The sequence below is a fragment of the Lactuca sativa genome, chromosome 8 (assembly GCF_002870075.4).
Source record: "Lactuca sativa cultivar Salinas chromosome 8, Lsat_Salinas_v11, whole genome shotgun sequence".
Taxonomy (NCBI): Eukaryota; Viridiplantae; Streptophyta; class Magnoliopsida; order Asterales; family Asteraceae; genus Lactuca; species Lactuca sativa.
In genome coordinates this window covers 224,698,612-224,717,778 of record NC_056630.2, presented here as the reverse complement: position 1 = coordinate 224,717,778, position 19,167 = coordinate 224,698,612, and the positions used below count along the sequence as shown (strand labels likewise).

The 19,167-nt window shown below is 34.1% G+C and overlaps 1 protein-coding gene across 1 annotated transcript; it reads right to left on the bottom strand.

Moving 5' to 3' along the window:
• Window positions 1-7,921: 7,921 nt before the first annotated feature.
• Window positions 7,922-9,188, bottom strand: LOC111906230 (syntaxin-125). Its single transcript, XM_023901951.3, has one exon. It carries the CDS (start codon window positions 9,052-9,054, stop codon window positions 8,152-8,154), a length of 903 nt encoding a protein of 300 aa, XP_023757719.1. The 5' UTR covers window positions 9,055-9,188; the 3' UTR covers window positions 7,922-8,151.
• Window positions 9,189-19,167: the final 9,979 nt, after the last annotated feature.

The following is a 19,167-nucleotide window of genomic DNA, read 5'->3' as shown; positions in this document are numbered from 1 at the left end:
AAAACCACAGCTCTAAGTACCCTTATGGCCTCCAAAAAGCATCCAAAACTTCCAAAATTAGTTATGGTTTCGAATGAAAGCGATCTATATATAGATTCTGAAAACAGAGACAACTCGACGAGTTTTTTGACCCAACTCGTCGAGTTGGTCATTAAAATCCCGTGTACGACAAGTTAGCGTCAAGAATCGCAAACTTTCTGATCAACTCGTCGAGTTGTTGGCCAACTCATCAAGTTCGTTTGGAATCAACATTTTCTCAAAACACGAAAGTCATCCGAAATTGTGTCTAGCTTTTAGAACATTTTGAATCTCTTCAATCGGAGTTATAGTTCATGAGATGTGGCCAAAAAACTGACAAGGGCTCAAGCTGTCTAACAACATCCTTCTTTCTTCAAAATCCAAGATCCAAACTTCCAATTGCCAATTCCGCTTCCTTTTCCTTCCGATCATGTCTTTATTGTTGAAAATGAAAATTTTAAACTAATTAAGCATCTTTTGTTCATTAAATGAGATAAAATTAACATAAAGTATTAAGATAATGCATGAATTTTATAACTAAATATACCCATATCAAAATACCCCACACTTGACTTTTGCTTGCCCCCAAACAAAACTGAATTTTAACACACTAATACCACATAAGACAATCCTAATCAAACCCAACCATTATGCCATGACAACAATGCATGCATTTGTGTCTAAATTTTTTTCTTAAGGACCCCCCTAATCCTAAATACTTACAATCCTAATAAACACTTGCTCACTTCTTTTGAACAACGTTCATTTTATACATCCATCCGAATCTCTCCCCAGAAAACTTTCTTAACCTCAAGTCATTTTTGGTTAAACCCCGAAGCATACATATGGTAAAATAACCTAGAAAAGAAAAATACAATAAGAATAAAAGACTTGAGAACTTGATAACTTGAATCTTTAATGATTTGAAGCTTTCTTTATATATTTCTTCTTTGTCTTCATTGCTTTGTAGATTCTTTCAAACATTTCATCACTCTTTTTCTTTTCTTTTTTCTCTCTCTTTTTTTTACTTTTTTTTTTTTTTCCAACCACATCTTTTTCACTCAAACTAAAAATCCTAAAAAAACATATGCTTATGCAAGGGGATTTAACTTCATCCTTTATTGGTTAAAGACATTAGTCTTATGTGCAATGACTACATAAGCTTTCCTGTATACATTTCTGATACACGATGCTAAACATGTTGCGTCCCTCAAACCAAGTAAGGTTGTGTTTTTGTCCCATGATTTCACTAGAATAAAGGGGGTCACAAATGCATTATAACGTATATTGGATCAACTAAACATTTAGGTTTTCAAATAATCATCAAACACAATACTATAATGAAATCCTAATTGCTTTTACCATAATTTTCTGAATTAACCCTAACAATTTTTATGCAATTTTTTTAAAATTATACCTAGGATTCTAATATAACTAATGTAATCATTTCCCTACCCCACATTTAATTCATGCAATGTCCCTATTGCATGTTAAAATAATTAAAGAACATAAAATTAAAGAGAGAATTGGAACAGACTCCCCTAGGATAGAAGTTGTGAGATTGATCTTCTTCTTTTAAGCTCCATCTTCAACTGACTTTGGCATGGGAATAGCTCATCCACACCTAGGGTGTCAAACGTCTCGTATGGTTGATAGCTCTAAATATTCAAGAAAGAGCTTCTTGGAATCGCCTTGAAATGGTCTTCATAAATGTATATAGTGCCCGCCTTGAATGGAATCAAATCGAAGCCTCGAAAATAAAAGACTGAACAACTCGCTGAGTTGTAAGTGAAGACTCATCGAGTTGGATCGTCACTTGGGCAAAAGTTGTGAAATTTCTCTAGGACTCGTCGAGTTATTAGAATGCACTCGACGAGTTTTCGGCTCTGTTCAGGTAATTTCTTCTTTCTGCTTCAGTTCTGATTTTGTGTTCAAGGAGAGTATTATGGTAATACATCTCCTTATTTTCTTCAGTGATGAGACTTCTTTTTAACCATTATAGACATCGGACTTATAGTATCACTCAAATATTCTAATCTTCTCGTAAACGACTCGATCCCTCACTTTAATTTCATCACGCTTTAATTATTCGTTCTATTCTCAACCTAACTTCCGCAAAGATCAAAAACAAAAACTACATAATAAAAGGAAAAAACATCAAATTAGCATTCCTACATTACCCTAATAAACTAGAAGTTTAGAAACAAACCAAACCAAACACACAAAATAAAACAAAAAAATAATAATAAAAAGAAAAAGAAAAAGAAAAGCAAACTCTAATGACGGGTTGCTTCCCACAAATGCTTTTTTTGTGCGAGTCTTAAGCTGGAATCCCAACTTAATAAACTTCAAATAAACTCAATGTTAATCCATCTATTGCATTGAGTATTTTCTTTGGACTAATTTGTAAAATTTGGCTCTTTGCTTCAAAAATTGGCCAAACGAGCTTGAATTCATGTACCCAAGAATATTGACAAGGGTTGGAACTGGTTGGATAGTAATCAGAAATGGATCGTGCCTTAAAACATTTTCCAAAGTTGGAATCGTCACCCCATGCTTCGAAACACAAACCGAAAGAACAGTGGGCCATGTCGCGGTAATGGTCAAACCACAGCTTGGTTCCTGCAACCCAGCTTGTTCTTATTCTTCATCTGACACCTTTGCCAGCAACCTTTCCAGCTCCTCCAAATCTCTTTCTGGACTAAATTCTTCATTTTGTAACTTTAGCTCTTATAACTCAAATTTCTCTTGTTTGTGAGGCAAGGTGTTATCTAACCATCTTCCTAATTTCATCAAATCTTCATATGAGTCATACTCCTCATCTTCTTGCTCAATTTCTTGTACTACTTCCTCAAGAAAAGCATCAAAAGCATCGAGATTTGGAAAATACGTAATAAAATTAAAAATAAAAATTAAACTATATAAAAAAAATTAATCAACAAATAAAATAAAAATGATAACAATTAGCAAATAAAATTAACTATTTAGAACCGTTTCCTGGCAACGGCGCCAAAAACTTGAGGTGTGGAAAATGCACTAGTTTTAATCCTACTAACTTAAACAAAAAGACAAACACACGAAAGGTAGTGTAACTATCGATTAGCAGTTTAGTTTTGGTAAGTAGGGTATCCAACACAGGGAATGGTAAAGAATTAAAATAAATGCTAATATTATCTAAATGAAACAAGTAATAGAAAGGAGGTTTTCTCTAGTTTTGCAAGACTAGAAACTTAGTAATCAAATAACACTCAAACAAAAGATAATTAACAACTAAGAGAACAAAAGACAACTAGATTCAATAAGATAAAAAAACTTCCGTTCAGATTTGATTCACTTATTCCTATGGTTGTTTTCGTGGCAAGTGCAATGGATTAATATATCAATGGTTACTGATTACTAATGTGATTAGGTTCATGTTCACTATTACTAATCCTTAGCAAACAAATTAATTCATACAGTAATCAGTTGATTAAACTAACAAGTTTTCTAATTTCCAGTTTGGATCAAGTAAGACTTGTAATATTAGTTAACTAAATTTGTCAATTTAACCAACTCATATGTGGTTGTTCATCACATATGCTCACATATCAACTTACTTATTTTCTAGTTAACCCTAGGTTCATGTTCACTAATACTAGACATACAATATTGTTTTCATAAAAACCAAATGATACAAGCAATTAAGAAGATGTTCATCCAACTTAATAAACTTGATTATTAACATAAAATAATTATTGTCAACACATAAGGGTTTTTAACAAGCTTAACAAGACAATTCACCAAATCAAATTAATCCAAGCCATAAAATAAAACCATATTCATAAGTTTATCTAGTCTAAACAGAAGTAAAGAGTTTTTTGCTCATATCTACAACAAATAACAAAACTAAAAACGAAATATAATGATTCAAACATGGTTTACATAAAAGATTAAGATAAAAGTAATGTTTTTTTGCGTTTGATCTCTTCAAAATTGACTTCTAGGTTGAATTCTCGAAAAACACAACTCTAAGAACCCTTATGGCCTCCAAAAATCGTCCAAAACTTCCAGAATTAGTTAGGGTTTCGAATGAAAGCGATTCTATATATAGATTATGATAACAGAAACAACTCGATGAGTTTTTTTGACCCAAATCGTCGAGTTGGTCATTAAAATCCCGTGTACAACAAGTCAGCGTCAAGAATCGCAGACTTTCTGATCAACTCGTCGAGTTCGTTTGGAATCAACATTTTCTCAAAACACAAAAATCGTTCTAAGTTGTGTCTAGTTTGTAGAACATTTTGATTCTCGTCAATCGGAGTTACGGTTCATGAGATATGGCCAAAAAACTAACAATGGGTCAAGCTGTCTAGCAACATCCTTCTTTCTTCAAAATCCAAGATTCAAGCTTCCAATCACCAATTCCGCTTCCTTTTCCTTCCGAGCATGTCTTTATTGTTGAAAATTAAAATTTAAAACTAATTAAGCATCTTTTTTTCATTAAATGAGATATAATCAATAGAAAGTATTAAGATAATGCATGAATTTTATAACTAAATATGCCCATATCAAAGCTCATAAGATTCGTCCAAGGGCTCTAAAGAGGAGGTCCATAGGCTGCTTAAGCCTTAAGCAATAATTAGGGTTTCCTACAAAAACTCTAGCAGCCCACCCAACTATATAAGGAACCCTTGTACATGAGAATTTCGGCCCTATGCTTGTGAAACCCTAAGGATAGTCGATTTTCACCTCTCTCCAAGTCATTCTTTGCATTTAGTGTTTGTGACTCCATTAGAGGTGCAACACTTGGGGCACTAGGCTTTCAGAAGTCAAGATCAAGCAAGGATTTTTATTGTTATTACAATATAACAAGTAAGGTAATCTTTTAACCCTTTTATATATATGAATTTAAAAATTTTGTATGCTAGATCTTGGGTTTTGATTTGAGAAATTAAATTGATTCCTACTTTTTATGCCTACAAATGTTCCTACCCAATAAGATTATGATAAGTATCATCACTTCATATTTTTTAACTAACTCATTAAGGCTATATTATGAATGTATTAAATAAAATTAAATTGAATGGTGATTTGTCATAATTTTAGTGGGTATGAATAATTGTAGGCATAAAAGGTAGGAGGTAATTTAATTTCTATTTTGCTTTGGATAATTGATTTGCATGTATAACTTGAGAAAAACCTAGATCCAAAGCAATTAGGGTTGCATGTGCACCATATGAATGTTGTAATGCTCAAAACCCATCAGTTATGTATTGGTATTTTGGGGGAACTCACTAAGCTTTGGGTTTACAGTTTGGATTATGTTTCAGGTACCTCAGTGGATTGCGGGAAGGCGAATGCGTGATCGTGCACCTCCTTATGTTTTGATTTTACGATTTTGGGAATTCCTGATGTGGAACTTATTTTGAAAACAAATTGTAATAAATGATGGTTTTGTGGTTGTTTAAAAAGTTTAAAATTTTCAAGAATTTTTTGAATGTTATACTGGTAGTATAATATCTTTGGGCCTAATGTTATTACACTTAAGTTAGTTGGAGGTGGTTTGCAGTATGCTATTAGGTAATTAGTTTAGTTTAGTTAGTTGCCTGTTTGTGGAGTACTGTTTATCTGCTTGCTATATATGTATTGATATGTTATGTGGATAGTTGAGATATTGGACCAACTTTATGATGAATGCAAAGGGGTGAGTTGAGGACAATAGCGACTTCAGCGATTGTGAGCCTATATAATCAAAAGGTGAGGTTATGGCAGTAGCCCCTTAGGCGATTCTAAGCCTCGATACTCGATATATGCATGTATATCTATTGTGGTATATGGTATTTTGGAGAATTCACTAAGCTTCGTGCATACTCAGTTGAATATAAATGTTTTTCAGGAACTTCAAATGATTCGTAAGAAGGGCAAGACTCGGTTATACACACGCACATTCGCAACCTGTTTATGCACAATGTAATAATACTCTAATAAATTTTAATATATAAAAATGAAAATTTTGGGTTGGAAAGCAGGACGTTACAAGAGTTGAATGAGTTGACAACTCTATTTGTCATTCAATGGATTAAACTCTACCATAGTAAGATGTTACCATGACATTCAATGAATTTGTAGTTTAATGACCATTGACTCTTCAATGAGAAAAAGGAAAAATTTTAATTCTTAAATATATACTATAAATTAGTTTTTTGTAATTTTCTATTTAACTTTGTAGAATTCAATACATTGTAGAAAAAAATTGATTGAGTTGTATGAAATGTAAAAGAATTATGTGACAATCCTTTGAGCTCTATAAAATTTAAAGCATTGTGGATGCCCTATATTGAGCTTCCAAATAGGAAATACATTATAACTTATATTACCATAATAAAATCTTATATTTTATTTGGGGAAATCTCCGGAAAAATTCCATTATTTTGGAAAAAATATGAGGAAAAAAGAAAAGGAAGGGAAGAAAAAAGAAAAACTTCGTTCATGTTTCCGAGTTCGAAGGAAATAAAAGGAAAGTTAAAAAATGTGTTCCTGAGTCGAAAGGAAAAGAACAGAAAACAACAACTTTACAATTTTACCCTTAGGTAGCATTTTTCTTGTTTTAAGTGCAGAGAATTTTGATATCTATCTTATTGCAGAAGTCAATAAATTACTCAGTGACTCTACGGGGTTGTTCATGCATAAATCACTTATTTACAAAGTCCTTCAAATTTAATTAATAAAATAATAGATGAATAATTCCCTATAATTTTATCAATGTTTTAAAAACCGGTTTGAACCGGCCGGTTGAATCGGTTGGAACGGAAACCGGGGAGGGAGCGGTTCAACTATCATCGGTTTTACATTGATTTCTGAACCGGATTGAACTAGCCGGTTTTTATAAAAAACCGGTTGAACCGGTCAAAATAAACCAGTTAAAAACACATGAAAAATAATTATTTACAAAATAAACTTTGGTATTTTTTTTTCAAATATATTTAATTTTCTCTAAATAAAAACATATGTTAAATGTTATAAAGTTTTTTGATGTGGTTGTATTCATCTAAAACTATATGTCGTTTCGGTATTATATTTTATTTTCTTTTTAGCGTATATGGATTGATATAAAACACTAAAACTTATGGTTATGTGTTATTTTAATGTCTTTTGATTCATTTACAACTTATTTTTATGTGTATTTTTAATGTTTAAACTTGTAAACATCAAATTCATAATTTATATATGTATGTTTGTGTAGGAAAATAAAAAAAAAAACATGAAAAATATAGAAACAGGTTCACTTGGCGGTCGAACCGGTTAAACCGGGAACCTGTCATCATTACCGGTTCAACTAAAAAAATCGGTTTTTAAAACATTGAATTTTATAGATATACATACATGTTTAGTCAAATACCACATATCTGTCCAAGATCATAACCTTGCATATTAAAACCATAAACATGTGGCTGAATGGTTGAAACAAATCAACATATAGGCAAATACTAGAAATATATGTCTTTGTTCAAAAAAATTAATCAAAATTCACGAGACGAATCATGGTGGACGATAATGGTGTCGGCAACAGCTTGAACTAACTTGATTTTGTAGGAATTGGTGGAGATACATGATGGGTTTATATCCGTATCCTTTCTCTCCAAATCCTCACAATTTGGGTGGAAAATTAGGAGAGAAGATAAGCACATATCTTCATTTCTCTTCTCTCTAATTCTCTCTAGAGAAAGATCTCAGGAACATGCCAATCTCTTTATATCCTTCATTCCTTCTGTTCTCTCCATTTCGTTTCCCTTCCTTAAATGAGACTCGGGAACATTTATGATTTTTCTAGCTTCATTTATCGACGAAGTTGTAGTATTGATATACATATATGTATATGTATGACGTGCATATATATAAAATAATTGGTTTTCAAAATGATAAGTATCATGAAAAAATCCATTTCCATTAGGTTGATCATATTTTTGAGTAATTCTTCATTTTGTGCGAGTTACAATACATCTGGTGTTCATATCCAGATTGAATAAAAAATTGATGTCTACTATCATACATCTCTTTAGAAAGTGTAAAGCACAAACATAAATTGTTTTCAGGGCGTAACAGCGAAGAACAAAATCTTCGAAACACAAATGACTTCTTCTACCCATTTCCACTTTACCCTATCAACATCGGGAACCAAATGGGGTAGGTTATCATTATCAGAAGAAGAAGGACAAGGAAGAAGGCGATCATGGCACATTTTCTCGAGTTCTTTTGCAGCTCTCTTGCCTCAACCAATTGTTCAGTCCCTCGGTGCACAAATGAACTTGCATGGGCCACGTGGCTTTCAATGTCGTTCAGTTGTTGCCCTTGAGAATCTACTAATGCAGCCATATCCAAGAAAATTTGATGGAGTTCCATCAAGTTTTTCTCTATTTCCTTAACAGAATCATGTCTTTCTTGGATTTCGGAAATCGTGTCCATAATCTGTCCACGACCTTGATCTTGAATAGCTTTTTGCATGAAATCTTCACCTTCACCACTAGAGATTAGGTTTTCAATCAATTCATCGTTAGCTTTTTCTCCTGTGATTGTGAAATAACGTCTACCCACAGTCTCCTTATACTCTTCATTCATACGGGTTCTCAACGATTGAAAGTCGTCCATCATGGACTTGAGCTTCTTCCCTAAACCACTGACAACAGCTGTACGAGTTCTATCAGCTGAGGAGCCGGGCCCACAACCAGGAAGCTTTCGATTTGCGATGTTAGCCTTGTCAAGAGCTTCGATCTTTCCTTTGATGACTTTCACACGTTTCAACACTTGTGAGACATCTGAATCCATTTTTGATCGAAGGTTTTTCATGGCATTTGCATTATGGACAGTTTTGCTTTCCTCATTGGCTTCTTGTAGGCTTTTGTAGAGTTTCTCTATTCCGGCCATGTCTTTCTTGACATTCTCGACATCTTCAAAGAAATTGTCAAGTTCGGCTGAGTCCCCATCGGGGGCACCACCAGCCTCCAAGTCGACATCTTTATCTTGATATTGCTTAAACGATTGGGAGAACAAATCATTCATTTTGACTGGTTACGTGTATATGATTCACTTTATTCTTAAGAAACAATCACAGTTCAACTCGAAAAATGTGAAAATTTTGGACAGATCTTCCCTTCTTCCTCTCCAAGAGCAAAATTTGATGGAGGAAGAAGAAGGAGAAGAAAAGTTGAGGAAACTGAATGTTTTGCCGACTTATATATATATGCAATGGAGAATTGGATTTTATGGAAGAGTCCGCAAAACATTCAAGGGCTAGTCGTTAAATTAGGAGAAATTTAATGTCTACTTCTATTATTTTTGTCGTTTTGCAGCCTTAAGAAATCCTTGTTTTTGCACCGCTTTTTTTAGTTCGTTCTCTAACATGTTTTCCGTTGAAAATTTCCTTTTTTAACTCATCTTTGTAGACCCATTTTGTTATCTATTTCTATTTGGTCAAATAAAAAAAGCTAATATGAACTTAATTATCTTAACTATAAATATGGGTCATATATTCTATCCAAGGACCTGTGTTTGTAGATTAGGATGTCAACCAATACTTCTAACATAAACAAAAAATTATTAAAAAAACTAAAACCATTAATTTTAGGGGGAAAAAAAAAGTTGAACCGGAAAAGAATCCCGAATGCCTCGTGAGAGAAATGTAATTTCAATTGCATTGACTTCACATAACAAAATTCTTCAAAAATTTTCTATTTTTTTTTTGAACTGAAATGGATGGTAAAAACTCATACTTAGAGTTTTTTTATCTACCAAATTCATGTGATATTTTTTATATTATCCCTATAATTTTTTTTGTTTTTTAATACAAATATGAAAGTTCAATACATATCGATTGAAGGCAAACGGGCAACAAGCTGCGCCGCTAGCCCTTTCTGGATGGCAAAACCAATTCTTTTGAAAACAACATTTGTGGATCTAGGAGATATGACATTAGAATGTATGACCCGTTGGACTCTATTAAGGAGCTCCACCGCCTCTGGTGCGCGAAAACCAAATGTATCGAATACAAAAGGAACAAACACATGTTGATTTTCTCTACATGCATTCTCGTGCTTTACCACTTTGCACGCAGTGGCTTTCAAAGCGGCATGCCCAGCTGCGAAACATCCGCTCCCCAAACAAATGAGAGGAGAGACACCAGTAAGATCCAAGCACGCATGCTTCCCTCCTATCCATCAAAGACCAAAATATCAGTCGGTCTAAGTGTGGACCTGCCATCCCGTGGGTCCGTCAAAAAGTTCACTGGCGCTTCTTTCTTCACAGAAATACCTGCACGCCGACAAGCATCAAAGAGAACATCTCGAACCACATCATATCTATACTTGAAACCAGGGAGCTCTCTACAATGAACCGTGAAAAGTTCACTGACACTTCTTTCTGATGTACTTACATTTATCAATACCATTAGGGCCCACCATTGAAAATTAATCTGCATAAAATAGTTAAAAACTAATGCAAATGAAGCCTAAATAAGAGTAAAATAGTAAAATAGTACTGGATGATATTATCTTTGCTTGTTATATGGCTGTCAAAATCTTTACCAAAATTCAAATTTGTGAATCAGAATGGCCATCCAGGATAGCCAATTGGAGCATCACTACAATTACAATTAAAAAAGAGTAAATTGCACATATTTTTAAGAAGCTCAAACTTGTAACTACATACACAAAAAAAACAAAAAAAAAACAATAATAATAAAATTAACAATGAGAATTATTTAAAAGAGGCAGCGGTAATCATTCACAACCTCATCAACATGTCCCAAACATTTCGGTGCCTAAAACTTAGTCAAAGAAATTTTATGATAAGAAAAACTAATGATTTATATTACTATGAGGTATTGGTCGTTTATAGAGTAAACTACAAAAATAGTCATTGCTTATTATTTTTGTGGGTGATTTTTTTTTCACTTTTGGTCCATATTTCTAGGTTTTTCTAGGACTTTCTCATTTCGGACCGACAGTTCAAGGTTTCGCATCAATTTTGCTTCCTATTTCAATATTTCAGGGCCATAAATGGTATGGCAAGTCGACATACGGACCAAATTTGAAAAACTTTTCAGTGTGGGACTAAATATGGTAAAAATCAGAAAGCATGACTACTTTGTAATTTAGTCTAATTTATATAAAACACGTACCTTGATTATAGATTGAACCAAAGATGGATGGTTTGGGTTGTACCAAAGTTTATCGATAAAACACTAAAGAGCTATTTTAAACGGGTTAAGCTAACTTGTAAGCCAGCTGTAGTGTGCCAAACACGGCCTAAAGATGCGTACTTCAAAAATGACTTTTTTAAATCTGTGTGTGATAACCACATAACCATTAAAATTCCATGTTTCTTGGGTATCTTTGTAAAGCGATTAAGAAAAAAAATTAAAGCTGAGATTTCAATACCCGTATAAAAATTGCGAAAAACCAAGAAACATTATTCTTTGAGTTAAAACCCAAGAAACATGTTGGGCTATATCTTTAAGAGTGTCAAAAACCCCATCATAACAGTTTACAATAACAGTTTACAGATTCAGGTATCTACACAAAACACAAAATGATTCACATCTTTTATTTATACAAATCATTAAAATCACAAATGAAAACGTTAAAAAGCTAAGGTCCTACTCAAACAAACATGTGTCTGCAATCTTGTTTTCAGGGCCGGTCCAAACATATTTTAGGCCCGGGGCAAGAGCAAAAACGGGGCCCATCGAAAAGCAGATTTGCTTCTAGCGCAATTGTATCAACTTTTTTTTTTTTTTTTTTTTTTTTTTTTTTTTTTTTTGAGATCGATGGTAACTCCCTCGCATCTTTGAAAAACTCTAATTATGTGATTAAGAAATAACAATAGAAGTAGAATGCTCATTTGGTCTGTGTTTAAATGTAACAATGTAGTTTCAGACTACAATGACTTAATAAGAAACAAATTAAAATAAATAAATAAATAAAATGCTAAATTAAAATTTATGCCCATGTCATGTATTTTTGGATTAAGTCCATAAAAAACCTTTTTGCAAATTTGGTCCTGCTTTCAATTTTTTTGATGTTTTTGGTCATCCTCACTATCACCATGCAAAACATCATTAAATACACATAAAATGACCATATTACTCTTGAATATAAGCTTTGCACCTTGAATCCTCCAAAGGTCAAAAATTGAAAGTCTACTCCACCGGTAATTCCAATACCTATAGGAATGCTAATTTTATCCTTCTTAATGCACTCCGCCTACATAGAGTTTCATCAAACAATTCAACCTTTTGATGAAGGAACCATTTTCGTCCATTATATGAGGATTATTGTTTTATTAGTATAAATATGGTTAATGTTTAGGATGTTTAAGTTGATTTTTTTCAACAATAAAGTTCACCAAATAATTCCTCGTTCTTGTTATTTTCTTCTTATCCAGTTCATACCTAGGGCACCAAGGTAATATTAGGTGGTATACTTACACTTGGTATCAGAGCTTAGGGCTCATGAAGGCGGGGCAGACGCAGCGGGAACCGGGTTCGGTTTAAGGGGATGTGGATTGTTTTTTGAGCGCGAGTTGAAACATCTCAACAACAACCTCGATTTTTCTTGATCAGACTTGTTCTAAGGTAGAAAGGGACTAATCGGAGGCGTGGAATAAATGGGAGGGAAGACGTCAAATCGGGTGGCTTTGATTCGGTTCGTTTTTGGGGATGACGGAAGATGGTAAAGGTGGTCGTGACTTTGTCTTGTTGTTCGGTGGAAAAGTGCTCTCAAAACAAGTTTGATTAGGTTGGGGTTGTCAAAAAAGAGAATAAGACGTTGATCGGTTGAAATCAAAAGGCAGAAAAAACCAAAGGGTTGTGTCTACATTAATCGGACATCAATGATTAGCGAGGAAGAAAGTTCGACTTGTTCGTGATAGGGGGATACTGACGTAGGTGCGTGAAAAGTGGACATGAAGGATCCGTCAAAGCAGGTGGCTTTGTTTTCTTGGTCGGTGGACATGCCTCTTTGAACAAAGGTGATCAAAATAAAGGAAGAGATTACAAAAACAACACAGTGTGGACATTATAGCGGTGGAATTTCAAATCGGATGGCTTTGGATCTGGCCGGGGAGAGGTCATGAATCTAGGAAAAGTCTAGATAGTAATGAACATATTCAATGGGATGCCATGTTACATGTTACGTGTGTTGTGAACAATCAAAATGGTATGGAGGACTTTGGACGTGACAGAGATGAAGGTCGGGTGTCCGAGAAAAGTCGTGATGGTTCGGGAAGAAGGTGATTAAACACTAATGTGAACGAGTGGTACGACTAAACCGATTAAGGGGGTGATTGTTGGATCAATCAGTTAGTTAATATGGAAAATTTTATTATATTTGGATAACTTCGATTCTAAAAGGTTGTTTTTCCTAGTTTTAGTAGTAGATGATGATTCTAGTTTTATTAGTATAAATATGGTTAATGTTTAGGATGTTTAAGTTGATTTTTTTCAACAATAAAGTTCACAAAGTAATTCCTCGTTGTTGTTCCTTTCTTCTTCTTTGTTCAGTTCATACCTTGGGTAGCAAGGTAATATCAGATGGTATAGTTACAATAAGTTCATTTCCATTTATTAGTAATTAAAAATGGTATTTTTATTTAATTATACTACAAATCCATAGAGTAGAAAACAAAAAAAAAACAATCAAACAAAAATCAGTTTCTAAAGTTAAATTATACATATACTATCATCAAGTTTATGTATCTCACACCCATCAAGCTAATAAGATGATATCTCCCTGAATGAATTTCAATTTCATAACTCGGGTGGAATGAATATTAGTCTTTTAAACAAATTATATAGAACACAAGAATTAGTTCTTAATAAACAAAAATCGAGAGCAAAACAAAACTTTAGCTTACACCTGAAGTTGAAGAGCAGATGTTGTACTCATCTTCGTTGTCTTTATGTTTCTCTTTCGATTCCGATTTCAAGTCCGATGTGAAAGACCACTAGATGAAATGAAGTTTAATTTGAAGAACCTGATCTTTATTGAAAAAAAACCTAAAATTAGAAAGATATCGAAGATTATCGCACCAAAACTTGTTAAGAAATCATTTCTTGTACCGAGAGACAACAATTGCAGTTGGTGGAAAGTTCCGACTTCACCAGTCCTTAAAACTTTTAGGCAGATATTGTACAACTTACTTACCATGATATAATGTAATATAGATTAGAAATTGAAAAATGATGAAGTTTTCTGTCATTAAAATTTTAGGATAAGAAATCTTTTACACAACTGTCTGCATATTTTCACCACCTTTGGTTGTAAGTTGTAACTCCCTATCCTCACCCTCTTGCCTAAATTTTCTAAGAGTCCCTTTTTGGGCATTCTAAAAAAAACTGAACTTGGACAAAAAAATCCAGAAACCTGGTTCGAGCATTTTATTGAGCAGGTGAAATGCATCATGAAAGTTCCTTTAAAATCTCCTTAGCTACTTGAACAGTTGTCTCCTAATTCAGTATAAAAATAAATTGATAGAACACACGCAAAAGAAGATGGTGCTTTGTGTGAAAACAATCGAGTCAAATTGTCGCACCCCAAAACCAGAACGACGGAAACGTTTTGGGGCGGAGGACGTCATGTACAGTATCATAACAATGCATAATAGTAGAACAAGCAACAACATCCATTGCATTAATAGAATAATTATATACATGTGTGTTATTTTGTAAGGTTTAAATGACACCAAAAATGTATAATCAAAATAAAGACGAGTCTTGGATCCACTCCGTCCTTCAAAAGCTGCATGTGTGTACTTGTCTTACTGGTTCCCTGAGAATACAAGTTATTTTGAAAGAGAGTATCAATATAAAATGCTAGTGAGTTCATAAGTATTTAGTGTCATTTAGTAGTTAAAAGCCACAATATGTTTGTATTAAAACCTTGAAAAGTTTGTAAAGTTTTCCCAGAAAAATCCTATATTTCCTGCTTATAAATAATGTAGCCTTTTACCCAAGGCCCGACTGATTTACATGTTTCTTCTTGTAAAAAAGTGTAATGTTTGTATATGTATTTGTAATAGTGGTAAAAATATAGTAGTACTTTGTTACTGTGCAAAAGTATATTTTCTCCCAATCATTTCTAATCCCTACTAGGAAAATAGTATGTTCTACCTCAGCAGTGACACTTCTAACTATGAAATGATAAAAAAAAAATGAAGACTCAAGGTCGAGTTAAATGTACCATACTCCTTGGTGAGTCTTATTGCCTTTAATTCTAGTTGGTCAATTAAAGGTTTAGATGTGAATTAGTATGTAACCATGCTGATCGACGGCTGAATACTTGACGACCTTCTGGCATCATAAAATAGTGAGGTGAAATTTTTTCACCCCTTGGCCTTACCGGCCAGGACTATAGCTAGCAGTTGGGGTGTGGGAGTGTATGTCCCGTATAAATCTATACACACGATGCCCGCTCTCCCTCCAGGACACTCTGGTTACAAAGTGATACAACAATGTAGTGTTGTATCGAGAAGTAGTATTCCACATTCAGATTATGGTATCCTGGTGTTTGTATAGTAAGTCATAGTGTAGAAATGTTCTCTTTGTACTAGTGTATAGTATGTAATGTTTCTCATAATAGTATGTTCTCAAAGTTTCTCATAATAGTAAGTTTTTACCGACTCATAAATGAAAAGACTCTTGTATGTTTCCTTGTACTAGTAATAGTGAGTAGTAATCTCTTAAACTATACCTATTATAGTTTACTAGTAATGTTGTTTGAATAACTGCTTGCGCATTGAATAGAAATAAAAGCTTTTATATCTATATACATATACATAATATATAACTAAGGTTCAAACAACACTCGGACAAACAACCGAATACTCTAAGTCCACAACTATACAAGGAAAAGGAAATAAAGTAAGTTATTAGTCCTAAGTCCTTTCAACCTTATTTATATAACTATATCTATATAGACACGATTTTGAAAATATATAAGTTTAAAAGAGTTTAATAAAGAGTTTTAGCATAAAAGAGTTTGATAAATTGTTTTGAAGCATTTGAAATCCATAAGTTTGATAACAACTTGAAAGTAATAGAAAAATCTTTCTGTTTGTTCTAGTTATTAATCACATGTGATTGATATCATAACTAGAATGTTTCAACTTGTATCCCCCCCCCATAAAAGCATTTAAAATCATTCAAAGGTTGATTAAGGGGTATGAACTCACCTGTAGTAAGTGGTTCTGACGTGTGGTTAGAAGAGGATTGCAGAGTGTCAAGTGTAACCTTGAGCACACAGTGATCCTAATAGACACATAAACATGTATGTGTATGAATTTAGTGTATAGACGATTAAATGAGAAGGGTAACACCCTTATTGGCTAGGAAACTCTAAGATTTATGGGATACAATCACATATGATTTCATAACTAGGGTATATGGCCACCCTATAGAGTTTACGGTCAAAGGGGTATGACCATTGGAGTTCACGGTCCAAGTGTTCATGGTCTTAGGTGATTACGGTCTTAGTGTTTACGGTCCAATGACCTTACGGTCATGAAGTTCACAGTCTAAGGAGATTCAACCGTAAACTCATCAAATCTTGCACAAATGATGGTTTTTAAGGGCTTCATTCAAAGGTATCGGATTCTAGGGACCATGCTTAGCCTTAGGAAGGGTAAAGGCTATAAGAACACCCTTTATAAGGGTTTACGGTCTATGAAGATTCATAGAACCCTAAACTCTTTTGTTCATGCAAAGAGGGATGATCTTAAGTCCAAAATAAAGGATTGTAACTAGATAGATGTAAAGGAGGGTGGTACTTACGGTTTTGAAGGCAAAGAAGGTGTTTTCAGTCCAAAACACAACCGTGTTCTTGAGAATCTTTGATGATCTTGGTAAAAGATGAAATCCTTGGATGAATCAAGAGTGAAACATAGATTTAGGAAGGATCTAAAATCCAAAGAATGAATCACTTACTTGTTCTTGAAGATTTGGAAGCAAAAGTTTATGATACTTGAGAGAGAATCCGATTTTTAGGCTTGAAATGGTGAAAAGTGATTGAAAATGGCTAAGTGCCATATATATAGGGATGGGTTTACGGTCACCATGACCGTAAACGCATTGGTCTTGACCGTAAACTCCCTTTTTGAGGAGGTTTATGGTTGCAGGCAGTTAAGAACTTAAGTTGTTATTTCCAATCTCTTATTCCTTTGATGTAACAGCGTTAGAACACTCAAAACAGGTTCCAAACAGTGATAACTGGAAGCAAAATGAGTCTAACACTGATAGGTTGAATTGATTAAACAAGCTTGGAAATTTCAGGTTGTCACATCATCCCCTCGTTAGAGGGAATTTCCTCCTGCAATTAGAGTTGAAGCAACTAAGTTATTACAAATAACTAAGTAAAAAGATGAAGATATTTAAGTTTCATTTGATCCTCGCGCTCCCAAGTGAATTCAGGTCCACATTTGGCATTCCAGCGAACCTTCACTATCGGGATACGGCTTTGCTTTCTTCGTTTGACCTCTCGGTCCATGATCTCTATAGGTTCTTCCACGAAGTTGAGGCTCTCGTTGATCTCGATCTCATCGAGTGGGATTACAAGAGTCTCGTCGGATAGGCACTTTTTCAAATTCGAGACGTAGAAAGTAGAATGTACGTTACTAAGTTCACGAGGTAGGTTGAGTTTGTAAGCTACAAGACTGATTCTAGCGAGAATCTCGAAAGGCCCTATGTATCTTGGATTTAGCTTTCCACGCTTACCGAAGCGTATCAAGCCCTTCCAAGGTGAGACTTCCAAAAGGACGCGGTCTCCCACCTCACTACTAGAAAAATCCCTTTAATGACGCGCAAACAATGACACTCACTGATAGAGGACACGTATTTGTGGGTGCCCTAAAAATAATGTCATCTTTCTTAAAATTTAAAGGATTTTGAACACGTTTTGCGTGCCCTGAAATTAGTGTCTAAAAAAACATGGAGGGCACCTATAATAAAATGTGTGTCGTCTAAGGCTGTCGCTTTATAAAATTTAATAGCAGCGCGTTCCATGAGGAGGGAAAAATGAAATCCCAATTTGTCACACCCCAAAATCGAGAACGGCAGAATATGTTCTGGGGTGGAGGACGTCATGTACAGTATCATCACAATTGCATAATAGTAAAAACAAGCAGCAACAACCATTTCATTAATATAGTAATTACAATACAAGCGTGTTCTGAACAGTTTGTTAGACACCAAAACTATAATAAAAAAATAAAGAGGAGTCTTGTATTCGCTCCGTCTTCTCAAAAAATGCATCTGTACCTGTCTAATTCCGACCTGAGAATACAAGTTATTTTGAAAACGAGTATCAGCATAAAGCTGGTGAGTTCATAAGAATTTAGTGTCGTTGCTTGTATAAAAGTGTTTATAATTATGTAATGTAAAGCTGTGATTAATGTTTGAAAATAGTAAAATCCCTTGAAAATCCTATATTTTCCAGGTGTGCATATTTGTAAGTTTGATCCTTTGAGTGTGTAAAAGTTTTCCCATTGAGACTGTTAATCATGAAAATAAGATTATAGACTTCATTCATGTAAAGTAAATGAGAAAAGATAATATCTTATTTTAGCAGTTTTACTGCCGGCTCGATATAGTCGTTTTACAACTTCAATTTAGTAATATATGTATATATATTCACTTCGGGAAGTTAGTTTAGCCTTTAATTCTTAGTATGTTAATTTGGGTACGAATGTAATTTCTCGTGTAACAAATCTTAGTGATAGTAGAGTATCCGATGACCTTCCCGGTCATACGTAGTGTAGTGATGTTTCGTCACCTCTGGGCCTAGTCGGCTCAGACTGTAGTTAGCAGTCGGGATGTAATAGTGTATGTCCTGTATAGATCTATACATGTAGTGGTTGATTTACCTTCGGGAAGCTCTGGTTACACGGTGTTTGCACAGTAGAGTGCCGTAAAGAGGGATAGTGTGTCACATTCTGGATTATTGTATTCTCTTGTATCATAGTATAATGAACTTTTTAGTATAGTATATAGAGTGTTCGCTTTAACATGCATTACTCGTAATAGTAGTAATTATAGTGAGTATCATAGTGATAGAGGAAATGAGCAGTAGTCTTAACTATACCTATTATAGTTAAATAGGGCGTGGGATTTCATGGCTTTGATTT

Coding starts and splice junctions, on each gene's coding strand:
- LOC111906230 (XM_023901951.3), bottom strand. CDS start 9,054: ATGAATGATTTGTTCTCCCAATCGTTTAAGCAATATCAAGATAAAGAT.